The sequence below is a fragment of the Capra hircus genome, chromosome 17, assembly GCF_001704415.2.
Source record: "Capra hircus breed San Clemente chromosome 17, ASM170441v1, whole genome shotgun sequence".
In the NCBI taxonomy this organism is placed as follows: domain Eukaryota; kingdom Metazoa; phylum Chordata; class Mammalia; order Artiodactyla; family Bovidae; genus Capra; species Capra hircus.
The window spans coordinates 7,494,703-7,513,905 of record NC_030824.1 but is presented as its reverse complement, the minus strand read 5'-3'; the positions used below and the strand labels follow the sequence as shown (position 1 = coordinate 7,513,905).

Sequence of the window (19,203 nt, the reverse complement as noted above, 5' to 3'; positions counted from 1 at the left end):
CACCACAGTTCAAAAGCATCAATTCTTCAGCTCTGTTTTCTTTATATTCCAACTCTCACATCCATACATGACTACTGGAAAAATCACAGCTTTGACTAGATGGACCTTTGTTGGTAATGTCATGTCTCTGCTTTTTAATTGGAGTATAATTGCTTTACCATGTTGTTAGTTTCTGCTATACAACAATGTGAATCAGCTCTAAGTATATATGAGTTAGGAAGTTCCTCCTGAGCTAGCAAGTTTAAAATCCCCCTTTCTAGAAAAGCGAGCTGAAGCTGCGCTGACAGGCTGTTTGATGTTTGGGCATCCATCCTGTCCACCAGGGCCATCTGGAGAAACCCTGCCCTATCCCATGGACACAGACAACCAAATGACCCAAAGTCCTTCTTTCCACTAAGAAAGTGGCTGGAGAAGGGATAGGAGAGAGGGGGCAGGTATGGGCAATGGAGACTACCAGACCCTCCCATCTTTCTAGACATGGAAAGAAGTGAGTGAAGCACTGTTTACTCAAGATCTTTTTATTTCCCCTTTGCCATCTTTTCTGAAACCCCTTCAGATACAGACCAAAAGGTACTGCACATCGACCCTGCCTTCGGCCAACCCTCAGGCCACATGGAAGGCAGAAGGCAAAGACCATCACCCGAACACCCCAGGAAGGCTTTCTGGGGGGGGGTGAGACAGACAGGCAGGAGTACAGAAGTGGAGGGAGGGAGAAGGTCCACTGCTCTGGGAACCAGACCCCTGCATGTGGCATCCAAGCAGCTCGGTCAGGGAGTCTGTGGGTCCGTGGAAGCTTCTGGGAGGCCGGGAAAGAGGCCCTCTTGTCTCAGACGACCACATACACCCCACTGATGGGCTGGCTCGAGAATGTTGTAGAACACAGACCATGGCTTCCAGGCAGCCTGGCTCACGGTGCGGAACGCGGGGCACGGCTGGCGGGAGGGGTGTCACAGAGGGGCTGGGGGCCTCCCATCAGCGTCAGGAGCTGGGCGCCCACTGGCCAGCACAGAAGCCAACTCCAGAGCCTGGAATAATCTGGGAGGGGGCTTCATGGTGGGACTGCTGCTGTGTGGGCTCCTCTCAGAGGCTGTCCAGGCCTTGCTGGACAGAGGCGTCCAGGGAGGTGGCCGTGTGGACAGACACACCTGGGGCACCAATGCTGGTTTCCCAGCAGTCAAAGCCACAGCCGCTCAGCGCCCGCTTCGTGGCCTCTACCTCCGGCCGCTCCAGATCTGCAGGGAGGAAGGGCAGCAGGTCACTCCAACCATCAGCTCCCTCGGGGAACATTCTCCCTTGGAGAGCGTTCAGCCCTGCTTGCGGCACAGGCAGGGGACTGGTCTTCCTGTTGGAATGCCAAGCCTGGCATCCTCCAAGGTTATGGACCCCCGAGTCATGTGGAACCTGGCCGTGGGGCCTCAAATGATGTCCCCTCTCTGAGCCTCATCTTCTCCTCTGGGGTTGGGGCTGACAATGAGACCTGCCCTTCAAGGCTTACGGAGAGGTTGACATGGGCTACTACAGCTGGAGGGCCTGGCCCAGTGCACCGCACACTCACCAGGAATATTCTCCCACTATCGTCACTGCCCCGAACTAGGCTTCACAGTTGTGGTCAGCCAAAGTTGGGATGTGGCAACTCCTTGAGGCCTGGGAGTCCTACTGAGGGTAAGGGGTCCGCTGTGGGCTTACAGCAAAGCAAGGGGGAGAGCAGGACGAGAAAAGGAAGGAGGAGACAGGAAGGAAGCCGACTGAAAGCAGCGGTGACTCAACGCCCCAGCACAGGGCGTGCTGCTGTAAGCCCGCTCCTCAGCCCTGCTCTTTCCCCGAAGGCCAGAGAGGATAGAGACATGTTTCTCTTGTAGCAGGGTCATTCCCGTCCTGGCCACATCAGGAGACAGAGGGGATGCAAGGCCGGTAGTGGTGGCGGTGACGGTAGATGTGACAATGCCTTGGTTATTTCTCAAGCTTGTGCTTAGCTTGGCAGGTAAGGAGATGGGAGGAACAAGCCCTGTGCCAGACTCTCTGCATGTTTCGCCTCCTTGAATCTAGGCAATGATTTTACATAAACTAGATGTTATGTAGGCCCAGAGCAGTTAATTCTCTTGACTAAGGCCACACAGCAGAGGTGAGACTGTTCACAGGCTTCCTCCTCCCCCAGGAACTGCCTGCGTGGACACTTTGTGCGAGTCCAGGCTGGCAACCCTGCCCGCCCCCTGGGTACCTGGCCTGAGGAGCGTGATGCCACAGCCCCCGCCGCCCGCGCCAGTGAGCTTGCTATGCAGTCCGTGGGCCGTGGTCACCTGGCACAGCCGGTCCAGCGAGGTATGGCCCACACCGAGGGCATTCAGATGGTGCTGGTTCATGTCAATGAGCTCCTGGGGAGAAAGTTCTCTGTTCCAGCTTGGCCTGCCTGAGGCTGAGGTCCTGGGCCCGCCCCATCCATCTGACAGCCGCTGGTTTGAGACGTCAAAAGGCTTTGACTGCCCAGCACGCTGTCCTGCACTGATAAAAGAGACCCTCTCCTTCCTGCAGGACTCCCAGTAGGGCTGGGATGGAGCTGTCGGTGAGCACGTCCCAGGTCTGGCCGTGGAAGGCTCTGGCCATGGGGACTGGTCAATGAGAGCCCTCCCACGGTTTACTCTGCCTCTTTCCACTGGAGCTGCTAAAACTGGCCAACCTCAGAGACACGCCCCTGGAGTTATGTTCCCTGCATATGTTCTCAGAGATAACACTGAAGACGGAGAGACATTTCAGACTAGGTTGTCCTGGCCCCTGGATCCAGCTATGCCTGAAGCTGTCTCCTCTGGCCGTCTCATTTAGAAGCAGCAAATGCCTTTTCTGTTAAAGCCTGGTTGAGATGGATTTGGGGCATTTGCGGAAGAAGTCTCAAGTAATATGCTATCCTACTGCTTCCTCAGGAACCGACTTTCAGAAGAACGGGTGTGTATAGTTCTAACTAGGTCACGAGTTGGCAGAATTGCTCAATGTTCAGATTTCTCTGATTATGGATAATAAAATTTCTGCTCTCCTGCAGATCAACCAAGAGGCAGGTTGATGGAATAAAAAAGCTCACAGTCTCCACTGCCCAGGCATTCCCTATTTATATTTCATTTACTCCAGTGGTGTCAGGAAATCCCATCAAAACACCAGGCACCTTGTTAGATGCTGGGGCTCTAAGAATGAGCTCCATTCCCTGCTGTCGGGCAGTTATGAACATGGGATCTGAAGGCAGGTGAGCCTGGGTTTGCATTCTGGCTCGGACACTTCTTAATTGCATGTCTTGGAATGAGGTCTTTCAGCTGAGCTTCAGTTTGTGTGCTGAGTTGTATCCAACTCCTTGTGACCCTGTGGACTGTAGCCCTCCAGGCTCCTCTGTCCATGGGATTCTCCAGGCAAGAATACTGGAGTGGATTGCCATTTCCTCCTCCAGGGGATCATCCTGGGATCGAACCTGAGTTTCTTGAGTCTCCTGCATTGGCAGGTGGATTCTTTATCACTGTCCTACCTGGAAAGCCCCCAGGCTCCCCCTTGTGAAACAGGGATTCTAAGAGTATCTGCCTTGCTGCCAGGAGGATGGAATTAGGCATCCTTCCCATGAAGCCTGGCACAAGGTAAGTGCTCGGCAAATGTCAGCTGCTGTTGGTACTTTTATGCTGCATTTCCAGTATCCCCATTTTTCAAAGGGGAAAACTGAGGCTCAGAGGGGAGAGTAGTGTACTTAAGGCTGCTGAGCTTGTCAGGGCTGAGCCGGCACCAGAAGCTGGCTCTGCCTGGTGTGACGCGCGCGTCTCTCGCCTCTGGGAGCACCCCTGGCCTCCCTGTCGCCACCCTCTCCTTGCTGTGTGCGGCTGCACAGCGCACAGCTCTACCCCGGGGTTCTGGGAGGATGCCCGTTATGGGGCTGTGTGCCGAGGCCCACCTGGTTCCCCTTCCCCGGGGCCGTCGGGCAGGGTCGTGTCTGCCTCTCCCCGGCAGCCTGCCTCCCGCACCCCAGCACTTGTGACAAACAAGCAGACACAGGTGATGGCCCGGTGGCAGCCCTGGGTGTCTTTCACCGGTCCTGGGGGCTGGAGGGGAGGGGAAACTTCTGGGGCCTCTCTCAGTGCCTGAGCACCAGGTGTCATGTTGCCAAGGCAGGTTCCAGACACCTGTCACATTCTAATCCAAAGTCTGTCAAGGATCGGATGACAGGCTGTGACACAGGAGAACAGCTTGCTGGCGTTGAGTGCAGAGCTGTCCGGGAGGCAAGCTGCACATTTCAGCGGCTGCCGCAGCCAAAAATATACACAGTGTATAATCGACGTGCTGTTCCGAGGCATTCTCCAGGGGCTCAACGGGGTGTATTTTAGGCAGCACTCCATCATTATTAATTTCCTCCTCAGGAGGACTGTATTCCCTTCCTTTCTACGTGAAACGAATTGAGAACCAGAGGGAAAAGGCTGGAAGGATGGAGGGAGATGGCTGGGGGAATGAGGGCAAAAGCCTGGAAATGAATTCGATGGAGTCCCTGCACCGAGCCTGGAGTATACACTTCTTAAAAATTTTGGTGGGCAGATTCCCTGGTGGTCCAGTGGTTAGGATTTGGTGCTTTCAGTGCCCTGGACGAGGTTCAGTCCCTGGTCAGGGAACTAAGATCCTGCAAGCTGTGCAGTGATACCAAAGAAAAGAAAAGCTGACTAAAGGAATACACAAACAAGTCAGTGACTCCCAGCTCAGCCACTCACTTGTTGAAACACCTCAGAGAAAGTCATTCGCTTTAGATCTTGGTGTTTATATCTGTAACAGGGTGGCAATGTACCCACTTCACAGGTAGGTTGCTGGAGGATTAAGTGAGGAATCATCTGTGAAGAGACATGCAGAGTACCAGCTCCCACTCATGACAGGGGCTGCAGACTCAGCGCCTACAGCAGGACGGGAAGGCCCCAGGCACGGGGTACAGCGGCTGTGGGCGATGATCAGGAAGTGCTGGGGAATGCGGAGAAACGGAGACCCCAGGGCCTCTCTCGGGGTGGCGCCCTGGGCACCTCCGGCTGACCCGCTGCTGCACAGCCATGTTGGCCGGGCCTGCCAGATCCTCTGGTTCTTCCATGGAAGCCAGGTGGCTTTTTAATGCCAGTCCACAGTCACTGGGCCAGATGGGCCAGGTCTGGGAATGAGCCCGCGCCCTCTGGCTGAGCTGGTGGCTCATCGGGCACTGTGCTCCTGTGTCGCCCGTGGGATCTCACTTCATTCTTAAGACACTCCAGTGAGGCCAGGATTCAGATGTGGGCCTGATGAAATCCCAAGGTCTCAACTGCTAAGCTAGAATTAGGCAAAGGGTTGGGGCTGGAGCACTGATTAAAGATTTCAGACCATGTCTGATCCACAGCACACTGAGTGAGAGACAGCTACTGCGTGAACTCGATGTATTTAGTACTAACTAGATGCATGCAGCAAACAGAGCAGGAGAGAAGTGGCCAGGGGAGAAATCGCCCCTGGAATTACGGGGGACTATGTCCTTACACGCATGACCCCAAACCCGTCCTACTGCACTTATCACACACTAGATACCACGCTCAGGGCTGTCTGTGTTCCCTTGATTGCTCCCAATCACTTGGGAAGAGCTTCAAGAGAAGACCCACGTGTTCATGGGTGTGTACACAGGCTCCAGGCCCAGCCTTTGTGCGTTGGCTCCCGGGGATTCCAAGCACAGACGGGGAGCCCCTGCCTGGGACAGTGCCGTGGGTGGGGGACCCTGAGCCTGCAGGTGGGCTCTTACCTCCAGCACGAGGTAGTGCTCCGGGGTGGGGGCCGCCGCCATCTCCCCCAGCACCCGCTCACACTCCAGGGAGATGGCGTCTATGGAGGTCAGGAGAGGGGCCACGATCTCCGGGAACTGCAGGGAAAGGAAGCGAGGGCCCGTGAGGCCTAGGGGTCAGCAGACACCTGGTGGAGGGCGAAGGTGTCCCCACAGCCCACACCCATCCTCTGATGGAACCCCTCTCCTTTGGGCCTGGTCCCTGCCTTGCCCGGCCACCACGGACCCAAGCAGAAAGGAGGTTCTCACTGCAAAGGCAGGATGTTTAAGGATTCCTGTCCTGCCTCCTTGCTGGGCTGTGGATGCACGGAGCCTCCCCAAGTTCCTGCTCCCCCTGCCCCTTCCTCCCACTAACCCAGGAGGCAGAGGGAGGGCTCGGACACCCAAACCTGAGTGTCGTGGCCCCACTGGGAACACTCCCGGGAGTGGAACTAGCAGCACCTTCAGCAGCCGGCTCCTGACGTTGGCCACCAGGGCCTTGGTGCTGCGAGGCACTTTGGTGTTGATCAGCAGGATCTTCAGAGCCGGTGGCCTGCAGGGCAAAGAGGGTCCAAGGTGAGCCCAGGATGGGGCAGCTGGGCCAGGGCTGGGGCCCCCCCTGGACTCCACCCCACCCTGACCCAGGGCAGGAAGCGGAGGCCTGGGGAGGTAAGCTAGAGACAGGTCTGGGAAGCAGGGTTCCTGATGCCCAATTGTGGGTGCCCACAGCTGCATCCCCGCTTTGGCCCCTGGGCAGACAGTTGTTTTCCTTTGGCTTGTGACTCACTCTCCATTCAGTCGTTTCAACCTCGAATGAATGTGCAGACAGAGGGCCCGGCATGTGTGGAGTTAGAAGTTCAAAGGCGCCACCACCAAGGGTACAAGAAGGGGCTGAGGCTCTGTCCTGTGGGCCACCCCAGGGAGCTGGAGGGGAGGGTGCTGGAGAATCAAAAAGCCCCGGGACCAGGGATGAGTCACAGGTGGGCAGAGTCAGGTCCCAGTGTCCTGAGCCTGTTTGTGCCCTGCCTCATTGGTGCCCAGACCTGGCAGGACCCCAGGTGTGGTCAGGAGTCAGTCACGCCCAGGTAGGAGAGCGGATGCCCCGGGGCGGCCACGCCCAGCTGGCCTGCCAGCACCACCTCACCTGCCCTCTGGGCTCTATAATCAATCCCTCCTAAAACCACAGCCCCAGTGGTCCCTGTGGTTGGCTGTCTCTGGGGACTTAAGCCACTGTTTCTTGTCATCTCGTATGCCTTTCAGAACACAGCCCTGAGGCTGGGGACAGGGGTGGAGGACCTGAATGAGCTTTGGCCGGACACAGCTGCAGACAGACAGGCCCCTGATACCTTTATTTGCTTTTCTTTTCACTGATCGAGACTGTAAAGTCCAGCAGGGCTGGGAAAGGCTGCCAGAAACCAGCTTGATCTCACCGCCCATAAGCCCATGAAATTAATATTGATTCTCAGCCTTGGAGGCTGGCTTTTTTTTTTTTTAAACTTTACCAAAGATGAACATTCTATTTGGCTTTTCTCTTCCCTTTAAAGAGAAGCCGTTCCTCAAAAGGGCGGCGTTTTGGGAGGCTGCGTCTTGATCCACTTGGCAAACAATGCATTTTTTTAAAATTGTGAAGCACCATGCGTGGTTTGGGGGTAAAGGGCTTCTCCTTAAGCCACGGGCAGGATTAATGTGGAGTCTGGCCTCCCGGCTTCTCAGAGAACCTGCCATCTGCTCACCGTGGCGCCCTGCAGCCAGTGACGAAGGTCGGTCGCCTGCTTTGTGTCCCCATCTATCGGAGTGGGAGGAGTCTGGGTATCATGTCTTCATCTCTCTTAAATAAAGCTCTTTGCAAACAGGCCTCCTGCCAGCCCTGCCAGCCCCACAAAACTCAGGACTCCTGTGACATCCAGTGACCACCCCCAGGCCACATCCTCTAAGTGCTGTGTGATCTGGGCTGGGTGACATCGCCAAGCTCATCTCATCTCCCCTGTCCCTGGAGCTCACTCCACTCACCCACCCTGGCCTCCTAGCTACTGTTCAACACTTCAGCTCCACTCCTGCCTCAGGGCCTCTGCACATGCATCTCTGCTGCCAGGGACCTGCCCCCGGCCTTGGCACTCTGCTCAGATGCCATCCAGGCAGAGGGCTCCAGTTGCTCCTTCACACCCCAGCCATCATTCTCCTGTGTACTAAGGCCATGGGGATAGCCTGCTGTGCCCTTACAGAGACAACTGTCCAGGGATTGTCTCCTCCCACAAAGTGGGGGCTCCATGAAGGTGGGACTTTGGGTTCCCTGCTGAGACCTCAGCACCCAGTAGTTGTTCAGAGATACTTATGGACTGGATGGATGAATTTCGTCAGGAAAGAGTAAAAAGCACCTGGCAGATAACCATTTCTGCCATGGACTCCCATGCCTAGGAGTCCCATTCTATAAATGAGAAGACAGAGGCCTTGGGGGAAATGACTCACCTAAGCGCCCACAGCAGGGAAACAGCAGAGCCAGGCTCCAACTGGACCCTGGGACCTCAGAGCACCTGCTGCCCCCTGCCCCTCCGCAACTGCACACACTTTTGGGCCTCTCCCCCATCTCCCGTGCCTGGGAGACCCTCCATTGCTCACTCTTGATCACCTGCTCGGCCACATCTGCACTGGTCTTCTGTGCCCAGGGCCCAGCTCAGGGCTTAGGATACAACAGGCTCGCAGGAAAGACACCTGCCCCTGCCCCGTGAAGGACTCCCCAGATCTGCAGCCCGATGGTGACCTCCCTGCTGTCAGCCCCAACAACTTAGAGCCCTAAGAACACCTTTGTTTCAGATCGACATCACGACTGTCTCCTCTGAGAGACCGTGGGCTGCGGGCGGACCGGGCCCAGACACTCAGCCTCCCACCCTTGCTCCTGATCTCACGCGTGCAGGTTCAGGCCACCCAGCAGAGCCACTGACCGTTGAGGGCCAGACCTCCCATTCTCTCCCCCTCATCGCTTCCATAAGCAGCCAGAGGAAGCTACTCCACCCTTCTGAATGGCCCTGCTCCCTCCTCTGTGTGGTGCAGGGGTTGTCACTCAGGGGACTTGCACTCCAGGGGCTGTGTGACAACATCTGGAGCTATCTTTGGTTGCTGCACTGAAGACGGGGGAGGGGCTACAGGCCTCTCGTGGGTAGAGCCCAGGGAAGCTACTCAACATCCCTCGCTGCCCAGGACGGGTCCACCCACAAGGAATTCTCCAGCCCCAAATGCCCACAGTGCTGAGGCTAAAGGAATGCTGACCTGGAGCCTCAGAAAGGCAGGTCTGGCCTCTGGAAGCCGACAGAGCAGGGGTGAGAAGCTACAGATGTAGAGAGAAGGGGTCCACACCACGGCCTGCCAGGCCCCTGAGCCCCAAATGCAGCAGCCTGACTGGAGGCAGCAGAGGTCCGGGACCTGCCGTCTGGCCGCCAAGAAGACCATTCTGGGTGCAGAAGGTGAGAGCAGGCCCCAGGACCCTCAGCGTGGGGAAACGCCCCCACAAGGTGGCAGAGTGCCCTGGGACAACCATCATTCCGCCGCCTCCCTTTGATGAGGGAGGGCTCGGGACAGCCAGGAGGCACCTGCTCCTCTGGCCGCAGGCTCACGCCTTGCCCCTGCCGGTCCCACGCTGAAAGCAGAGCAGACGCACTGGAATTCAATACACACATCTGCAATTCCAGCGCCTCTGGAAGGAGGAAGGGAGGAAATCGACAGCAGGCTGAGAGTCGCCGAGCGCCCGGCCCCTCGGCCTGCCACGAGCCTCCTGGGGGCTCCAGTCCTGCTCAGACATGGTGCCGTCACTACAGCAACTGCCACGGCATCTTTTGGTGGCCCAAGTGTGCACGTCTGTCTCTAACCATCCAGAACTACGTCTGAGATCCATTTTTATACCGAGGGTCCTAGGGTAGGGTCAGCTAGACACAAGAAGGAATCACTTCTTGTTCACTACACGGATGGATGGTGAACTGGCAACTGAAGGAGGGTCTGGGGGAACAGCCGCATTCTGGAAGGGGAATGGCCCAGCCTCACCTGACCACCCCCTCTGATCTCTCGGCAACTTCAGAGCCAAAGTGGAGAGGGAAGAGCAGGCTTCCTCACGCCCACGGCCTCTGGGGCCACATGGGGGAGGGGAATGCCCAGGGGCACCTGCCCCGGGTTCCTTCACAAAGAAATGGGGCTCCCCGTCGCCCACCAGATGCAGAAGCTGCGGCTCCCCTAGAATTACCTCTTTAAAGACGAAATCTTCCCTTGCTGGTATCGGAGTGCTCCTCCTAAAGAGAAGAATGGGTGGGTTAAAGTCGCAGGAAAAGCTCTGTATCTGGGCCTCCTGGGAAAGGGGTGGGATTGGGGTGGGGGAGAGTGTCACCATAACAGACTCAGCCCTGCAACGAGGCATCTCAGCTTCAAGGACCAAAGGCCCAGGAGGGCGTGGAGGTGCTCCGTGCTCAGGGCCGGGGATCCCTTCCTTCCGTCCAGGCTCCCCTGGACAGGCCGCACGGTGATGCGGTGGAGGTGGGGCCAGAGGGCACCCAGCGGCAGTGAGCAGGCGCCCTCCCCAGAGGGGAGCCCGGCTCGTGTGGTCTGCAGCCCCCATGGCAGTGGTTCCACAGCTGCACCCTCTGGACCCCCGGGGGCGGGGGTCTCACTGAAACCACAGCTTCCCAGGCCCTGGCCCACCCCTAGAAATTTGGATCGGGAAGGTGGGAAACCCTGAGGTTCCCCCTGCCCCCCTCCTATCAGGAAAATGATATTTTCCTCAGAACGCATGGACTCTTATGTTCATCCCAAATCCACAGAGTCTGGGCAGCTACGCCTGTCAGGAGAATTTCTAAAAGAATAAAAACTTAGCACGCGGGCCCCAAGCAGCACCTACCCCAGGTGCTGACAGCATTGTCCACTCCGGACGGGTTCCCGTGAATCACCCTCTCCCCCTGGAAGGCCCACTTGTTAATTAACTCCAAGTTCTCCTCAGTCCACCTGAAGGAGACACAGAGATTTGTCTTTAACATCCACAGTGGTGAATGGGGAGCTGGGAGTCACTGAGGGCAGCAGAGGACCGGGGTCACAGGCGGGGCTTGCTGGAGACCAAAAGGCAAAGTGGTTTGGGCCCCCAAACTGAGAAAGAAGACAGACAGACAGCTCTGAGCCTCCCCAGCTAAGCCGGCCCTGAAGAGTGCTCCTGCCCTGTGAAGCAGAGAGACTCGAAGCCTGGGGTTCATGGGGCTCTGCTTTGCCTCTCCTGAGCTGAAGGACTCTGGGCCCCTTGCCTGCCCTCTCTAAGCCCACTCTCCCCCTCTGGAGGAACGTAACTCCTGCCTCCGCACAGGCTCAGCAGGCATGTGGGCCCGTTAGCCCCAGACCTCTCTGGATTCCTCCCCAGAAGGGGTGTGGACTCACTATGACAGTGAGTATCACCTGAAAACCTGCAAGGACCACAAGAGGACACGTGCTCAGCCCCACTGCCCCGCCCTCTCTCTCAGCTCTTGTTTCCCTTCTGTCCAGTCCCTGCCCCGAGACCCAACAGAAGTTGCTGGGCGTTGTGCAACTGAGCTGTGGACTAAGCAGGGAGCTGGTGTGAACCCATCCTGCCGCCGTCTCACTGGGCATCCCTGAGCAGCTGCGTCACCTCTGACCCTCAATGTCCTCCTTCGGGAAACAGGGATAAAGGTGTCAAATCACAGAGGACGTCGTGGGATGGAAAAGCACACTGGTGCTCTGCAAAACGCCCAGTGAACGGTGTGTATTCCACCTGGGGTGTCTGTCCTGGAGTCACTCCAAGCCCAGTCCATACACTCCTTTGCTTTGGCACCTTGGGCAAGTCAATTACCTTCTCTGAGCCTCTTTCCTCAAGGATCAGAGGAGGATCTTATGGACCTGAGACTCACCCAGTGGTTGTGAAACTACGATTAACAGTCAACACTGCTCAGAGCTACTGTGTCACAGGCTCTCCCTAATCCTCACAATAACCCCTCAGGGAGGTCACCACAGTCACCACTCCCTTTCTTACAGAAGAGGACACTGAGGCCCTGACGGGTGAAACAGCATCCCCAAGACCACGGTGCCACTCACGGTGACATCGGAACCACATCTGCTCATCGGAACCTGAGCTTGTAACTATTGACCTTTGGGATGCTGACGAGACTCACTTGCTCACTTGTTCAATATACATTGAGCTATACTACACACCTGTGACTAACCGCACACAGACGTGGTCCCTGAGTGCTTGCAGCCTTGGAGTCTAATGCAGAATGGATGTCAGGAAGTCACCGGTATTTAACTATAGCCTCCGAGAAGTGCAATGCCGACTGGACAAAGTGCACCCCATTCGGAAAGGGGTGGGGGGCCTGAGGGACAGGGTGGGTGGTCAGGGAGGCAGGAAGTGGGGGCAAAGAAGTCCAGCCTGAGGCTGTGCAGCCTGTGCCGTGCCTGGGACTGGACAAGAGTTGGCCCTTTCCAGGGCCACAGATGAGCCGGGAGCGAGGTGGGGAAGGGGCACCTGAACGTGGCCTGGGGTCCAGTCCCCTCAGGAAACTTGACTCTTTCTTCTGATTGGGAGCTGCTGGGTGCAGGGCGGGGCGGGAGGGGGCCCAGGTCTGCTCTCCCTACAGGTTCTCAGAAGCAGTGGTGGTCTTCACGGGAGGTGGGGGAACCAGGTGGAAAGAAGCAGGACAGGAAAGACCACACGCATACTTGGATACCTGCAGGCGTGCACATGTGTGCACACACCCACAGCCACCCTTATCCTTTGAAAGGCGGAGCTGGTCTGCCGGTCCGTGGCAGATGTCTGTCTGGGGGGCCCAGGCCACCTGGCCTTCACTGCTCTGCGCTACAATCAGCGATCAGCATGCGGTACTGAGCGGTGGTCCTGTCCCCTCTGTCCTGCGTCACCCTCTTGCCCTGGAGTCAGCACGTGTCAAGGCTGGAAGCTCCCCCACCCGAGTTCATCAGGTGCAGCCACTCCTTTTCAGATGAAGAAACAGAGCCCCACCCAGAGAGAAGCGAGTTAACAGGCAAATGTGACTGCGATTCCTGAAAAATGGCCCCCCCGCAGCTGCAATCGCTCATTACCTGTCAGATGCTTCCCAAGGCCGTCTCCACCAGCCCCCACACCCCGGCACGTGACCCCTTCAGAGCAGCCTTGGAGAATTCAGACTGGGAACCCTATCAACAGCCCCGGGACCCACTGTGGCCACAGGGACCAAACTGAGCTTTGGGCCTTGGCAAGCAGCACAGCCTCCCCACAGCACAGCTGGGCCCACATGGCTGGTACTGGAAGCCCCCCAGCAAGAGGGCTCCCTGGAGCCATGAGGGCCCAGGACAGGCCTCAGCAAGAAGTTGCCAGGCTGGATGCTGCGGCCTCATTCCCGACTCCCAGGACAAACTGCATTTATCCGTGCTTGGGCCGGTTTCTCAAGTTTCCCCAAGTAACAGAAACGGCACAGCCACAGCCCTGTCGGGACATGCCTCAGTGACTCAGTGAGAATGCTACGACCTTGTGGGCATGAAGATCAACGGGAGGGGAGATGTCCTGACCAGACAGATGCTCCTTCTGTGTTTCCTTCTCAGCATGCTGTTTGTCATAACCATTTGGTGCGACCTGGCAATGACCCCCTGGGTATGAGTGAGGCTCCCAGTGGGGAGGGTGGGCTGGTCAGGGTCCCACAGTGAGCTGATGACAAGCATGATGGCTCATCTGATCCACTGCCCTACATCTGGGCTCAGGTTCTTTCTAAAAAACCACAGCATTTGAACCCAAAGGAGGCAAGGTCGGGATGAGGTGGCGGGGGGCACTGGCAAAGAGCTCAAGTTCTAGATTCAGACCACCGGGTCCAGATCCCACTCCACCACCACAGGCTGTGTGGCCACCCTGCGCCTCAGCATGCCCAGCTGTAAGGGGCCCACGGGACAGATCTCAGCTTGGGGTGCCGTGCCCAGGAGGGACAAGGAGCAGGGGGAGGGCCTGATTACCTGCCGGCAGCCTCCCCATCCTTCAGCGGGTATGGGATCTCCTCGCACGCGGTCAGGAGGGCGGCTGCCAAACACACGGAGTAGGCAGCACTGGAGCCCAGCCCAGCCCCGGTAGGCAGCTCCGACCACACGGTGACGTCCAGGCTGGGCAGGGCTCTGAAACACACCAGGCGGCAGAGCTCTGACTCTCCACAGGACCCCTTGGAGGCAGGTGCTGGCACCACCCCCTTTTTACAGATGAGGAAACTGAGGCTCGGGAAGGCTAAGAACCTCATATAAGCTAGAAAGTGACCCAGGGTTTGAACCCACACTGTCTGACCCTCAGCCACATGCAGCCCATGCCCTGTATCACCCCGTGACACCATCTCAACCAGGAATGTCCCTCTCTAGGAGCTGGCTTCCCCAAGGGCAGACAACCCAGATCTTATCGTAACAAAGGCTTCACTCTGCTAATCACAGAGCTCCCTTGGAGCCTGTGGGACATGGCACAAGCATGCCTCCCTGCCCATGGCACAGAGGAGCCACCCAGCAGATCCGAGAACGGACTCTGGCTTTGGTTCAGCTGAACTGGAAGGCCAAAGGAGGCAGCGTGAGTTAAAAGGGCAGGTGTTGAACTGAAGAGAACGGAACTGACTTCCCAGCTCTCAACATTTACTAACTAGCTATGTGGCCCAGACAGTCTCTAACTCTCTGGGTCCCAGTTTCTCCCTGTACAAAATGGAGAGGGTATCCTTCTTGTGAGGTTGCTGTGAATACTGAAAGCAGACCACACACACACACAGACACACACACACACACACACAGACACACATACACAGACACACACACACACACAGACACACACACACAGACACAGACACACACACAGACACAGACACACACGCACACAGACACACACAGACACACACAGACACACACACACACACACACACATGGTCTAGCATGGTGGACTTCCCTTGTAACTCAGTCAGTAAAGAATCTGCCTCCAATGCGGGAAATCTGGGTTCGACTCCTGGGTCAGGAAGATCCCCTGGAGAAGGAAATGGCAACCCACTCCAGTATTCTTGCCTGGATAATCCCATGCACAGAGGAGCCTGCAGGGCTACAGTCCATGAGGTCGCAAGAGTCGGACACAACTAAGTGACTAAAACCAACTAAACCACCACCAGTATGGTGCCTGGAATGCAGCAAGGACAGCTGATGGGTACTCAGAGCCTGGAAAGGAGCCCATGTGCTGTCTAGCGGCCAAAACTTCGGCTCAATCTCGGGGGCAGGCCGCCCCAGCGCTCCGTGCCCCAGCGGCACACATACCTCTGACTCCGGCAGATAGACAGGTACAAGTAGAGGAAGGCCAGCACGGCCAGACGCTCAGGATCCACACAGTCCTCGGGGAAGCCCGCCACCTCCTTCAGCTTCTCCACATGCTCCGCGGTGAGCGCTGCGCCATCACTGTGCCCTGTCACACAGGCAAACAAACGCACGCAGGTGGATGAGAAGGCCTCGGCGGTTTTACAGACACCAGAATACAAAAAAACGGAGCCATTCCAGGCGGCAGAATCTGGAGAGACGTGGGCTCAGGGCCCGAGCACCACAGCCGAGGCTGTCGGTGGACTGCAGGCTTGGGAGGCAGGCAGGCCTGGGTTTGGGTGGGTCCTGACTGTGCCAAAGACTGGTTTTCTGACCTTGAGTAGGGGACTTAATCTGTCTGCACCTCAGTTTCCCTGAGGGGTAAACAGGTAACAGGGGTATCCTCCCAGGATTGTCGCAGAGATAATAAAAAAGGTACAGAAAACCCTTAGCGCTGCTCCTGGCATGTAGTAAGGGCTTAATTGCTAGTAGTTTTCAAACACACACGCATGTACACATGTGTGCACACACACACACGTATCAGAGGCCCGGGTTTGACCTCCATGGCACAGTATCAAAACTAACGGCCACGCAGCTTCCCTGGTGGTCTAATGGCTAAGATTCCAGGGTCCCAGGGGAGGCGGCCCAGATTCGATCCTTGGTCAGGGAACTAGGTCCCACAGGCTGCAAGCAAGAGTTCACGTGTCACAACTAAATGACCCGGCACGCGGCAACTAGATATCCTGTGTGCTGCAACTAAGAACCCAGCGCAGCCAAAGAAGTATGTAGATATATTTTTAAAAGACTGCCCAGTAATTTAAAAATTGCTACAAAATATTAAACACACACACACACACACACACACAAACTAAAGGCCACATCACTTCCCCAATATTGCCCTCTCCCAAAACATAATTAGTGAGAACAGGACAAGTACATCAAGCGTATATGAAAGGTGGAGATTTGCTTGGGTGGAAGGGAAAGGCCAGCACATGGAGAATTTAAATCTTAAATTTTAAATAAATCAATATATTAATAAATAAATAAAGCTATTCTTAGGGGGGACAGGAGGGAAGACACCCCCAGGGTGCCATGCCTTGGGTCCCTCAGGGACAGCCTGGGATGACAGCCCAGCTGTCCTCTTTCCCCTTCTCTTCAGGGCCCAGCCTCTTCCCACACCTGGTTCCTGCTCCCTGCACTTACCCAGAAAGCTGGTGTCCAGCAGCTGAAGGCTGGCCACATCCCAGGCCCTCCTGACGCCAATGTTTGGTAAGTTGAGGCCCACTTTCCCATTGCTGTGGGGCTGAAGCCGGAGGAATGTTCTCAAGTTCAAGGCCACTGCTAGTGCTACCTAGAGAACAAAGGGCATGATACCAGCAGTTAGCCTGGGGGGCGTTGGCAACATGCATGGCTTCTGACTTAGGTACTAGCACATGGGCCACTCTGAACTGTGCCCTTGGCAGACGATTCTCATCAACTTTGGCACCTTCTTCACAGGCACAACCGCTACCAATCAATTAGGAGTTAATACCTACATATCTTTTCCCTTCCCACGTAAAACACAGAATTTCTCAACACCAAGGGACGGCTTCCCTAATCACCGTGTTTTCAAAGATTAATATAAGAATGTGAAAAATGACAGCAGGGAGGAGCAGAAAAAGCATGGCTTTAGGTTCAAGCAGACAGGGTCACTCCTAGCTCTACCGAGGTGTGCGGGACCTTGAACAAGTTGCCAACGCTCTCCTAAGCCTCAGCTTCCACAACTGTAAAATAGGACAATAAAAGTTTAACTATGAGGACAGTTTTAAGAGTTAAACGAAATAGGCATGTCTCAGACTCCTTTGCAGGATCCTATTCATTTTCCCCAAGAGTTTAGCCCTTAAACTTCATCTCTTCTCCACTGAAGCTTACTTCCTAAGTGACTTCATTACGCCCACATGGCTTTCTGTGTCATTTTCTTGTTATCTTACTGGGTGGGCCAGAGAAGTCCTTCAGAGAGCCTAACACCTGCCTTTTCTTTGCCCAGCTGGGAAGAAACTGACCTCCTCTCTGATCTCCCAGGCTATGCCTCAAGCCTTTCTTTCAGCTTCTTCTAAGACTGCATCAGCGGACTTCCCTGCTGGTCCAGTGGCTAAGACTCCACGCTCCCAATGCAGGGGGTCTGGGTTTGGTTCCTGGTCAGGAAACTAGATCCCACATGCCGCAACTGCGACCCAGCACAGTCAAATTAAAAAAAAAAAAATTTTTTTTAATATATTAGCATCAGGGGACTTCCCTGGTGGTCCAGCGGTTAAGAATCTGTCTGCCAATGCAGGAGACACAGGTTTGATCTCTGTTCCAGGAAGATCTCACATGCTATGGAGCAACAAAGCCTGTGCTCCAGGACCCTGACAGCTGCAGCTATTAAGCCCACAAACCACAACTACTGAAGCCAACTTGCCTACAGCCTGTGCTCCACAACAAGAGAAGCCACCGCAAGGAGAAGCCTGCACTTGCCTCAACTAGAGAAAGCCCTCACGCAGCAACGAAGACCCAGAGCAGCCAAAACTAAATTTAAGAAAGAGAAAAGATTAGTGTCCAGGAGCAGCAGTTCCCAATCCTCAAAGGTTCAGGGGGCCTTGTACCTTGCCGTGGACCACAGCATGCTCTCCATGCAGAATGACTTTCCCTGGAGCAGATACCAGCAGGACTTCTGACAACATGGCTCCTGGGAGTCCTGAAAAGGAAAGAGAGAGAGAGGATGGAAGGTCCCCAGACCTCAGAGAACCCCTAATTCAAGCACCCCATTATAACAAAAAAGGCAGCTACCATTCAGCACTTGCTGTGTGCCCCAAAAGCAGTGCGGGGCAGCAGTCAGCCTGCTGCTGCTGCGAAGTCGCTTCAGTCGTGTCCGACTCTGTGCGACCCCATAGATGGCAGGCCACCAGGCTCCCCCGTCCCTGGGATTCTCCAAGCAATAATAATTCTCCAAAAAATCTGGGTTCGAACCCACCGCTCCCCAGTGATGTCATCTTAGCTAGCCACACAGCCATCAAATAGCCACGAACCTTAAAAGTTACACAGGGACAGTAACTATTTACTTTAATGGTTTCTGAGAAAGTTAAACTAAATAACGCAAGCAAAACACTTAGCAGTGTCTGGCACACCACAGTCAGTTACTGATAGTTCGGTATTACTGACTCTGTTTTTGGTTCCAGCTTTTATTAGTACTACTATTAAAGGTAGAAATTTAAATGAAATTATGGACTGGAAAGAAATTTTTTTCCTGGGCATTTTCAGGCTGTTTGTAACGTTTCACAATTAGAAACAAGTTGCAGATAAACAGCTGTTACACCTCCCCACCCCCCTTTTTTTTTTTTGCACACTTAAGTCAGGATCTCTGCAAGACAGAGTCCTAGAAAGTGACTTGCTGGGTGTGCGTGTGCACATTTTAGGTTTTTATGAATAATGCAAAGCTACCCTGATGGCTCAGACGGTAAGGAATCCGCCTGAATGCAAGAGACCCGGGTTCGATCCCTGGGTCAGGAAGATCCCCCAGAGAAGGGACTGGCTACCCACTCCAGTGTTCTTCCCTGGAGAATCCCATGGATAGAGGAGCCTGGCAGGCTACAGTCCATGGGGTCGCAAAGGGTAGGACACGACTGAGCGACTTGAAAAACAGAAAAGAAAAAAACTATCTATTTAAGGCTTTACTTCAGTAGCTTGAGAGCTGAACCGAACTATGAGCTAAGTGCTATCATGACCCCAGTTCCTCAGGGAAGGAAATTCAGACTCCGAGTGAGGAGACCTACTACTTGTCCGAGATTCAAAATCCTGTCAGTTTCCAGGTCGCCGGCTCCTGAGGACGGATTCTCAGAGCTGAGGAAACAGCCTGAGAGGCCGGGAGCCCAGTCCGGGGTCGTTCTGGGTCTCGGCCTCGGCCTTCGCGTCACCTCGCCTCGCAACCCCAACCTCTCACCTGTCGCCTCAGGTGCTTGCTCCCGAAGCCGAGCCGCTCCAAGACTCCATACCAGAGCTCGCGGGTACCCGAGGTGAGGCGGCTTCTTCCTTCCGCCAAGCCAATCAGAGCGCACGAGCCGAGAGTTCCCTTTACCAATTGGCTTGAGCATTGG

At 55.5% G+C, this 19,203-nt stretch overlaps 1 protein-coding gene across 3 annotated transcripts; it reads right to left on the bottom strand.

Annotated features, from left to right (window-relative positions):
• MVK (mevalonate kinase) lies at positions 503 to 19,161 on the bottom strand. 3 transcript variants are annotated; one of them, XM_005691582.3, is made up of 11 exons: positions 19,050 to 19,161; positions 17,716 to 17,807; positions 16,295 to 16,442; positions 15,056 to 15,200; positions 13,745 to 13,900; positions 10,650 to 10,753; positions 10,002 to 10,047; positions 6,236 to 6,326; positions 5,756 to 5,872; positions 2,219 to 2,372; positions 503 to 1,232 (listed from the first exon to the last, which is right to left on the bottom strand). In XM_005691582.3, exons 2-11 carry the CDS (start codon positions 17,791 to 17,793, stop codon positions 1,081 to 1,083), a joined length of 1,191 nt encoding a protein of 396 aa, XP_005691639.1. In that variant the 5' UTR covers positions 17,794 to 17,807; positions 19,050 to 19,161; the 3' UTR covers positions 503 to 1,080. The 3 variants fall into 3 exon arrangements, with proteins under 3 accessions (XP_005691639.1, XP_005691640.1, XP_017916592.1); XM_005691583.3 differs by lacking the exon at positions 19,050 to 19,161 and adding an exon at positions 18,883 to 19,038; XM_018061103.1 differs by lacking the exon at positions 13,745 to 13,900 and having other exon boundaries at positions 19,050 to 19,138.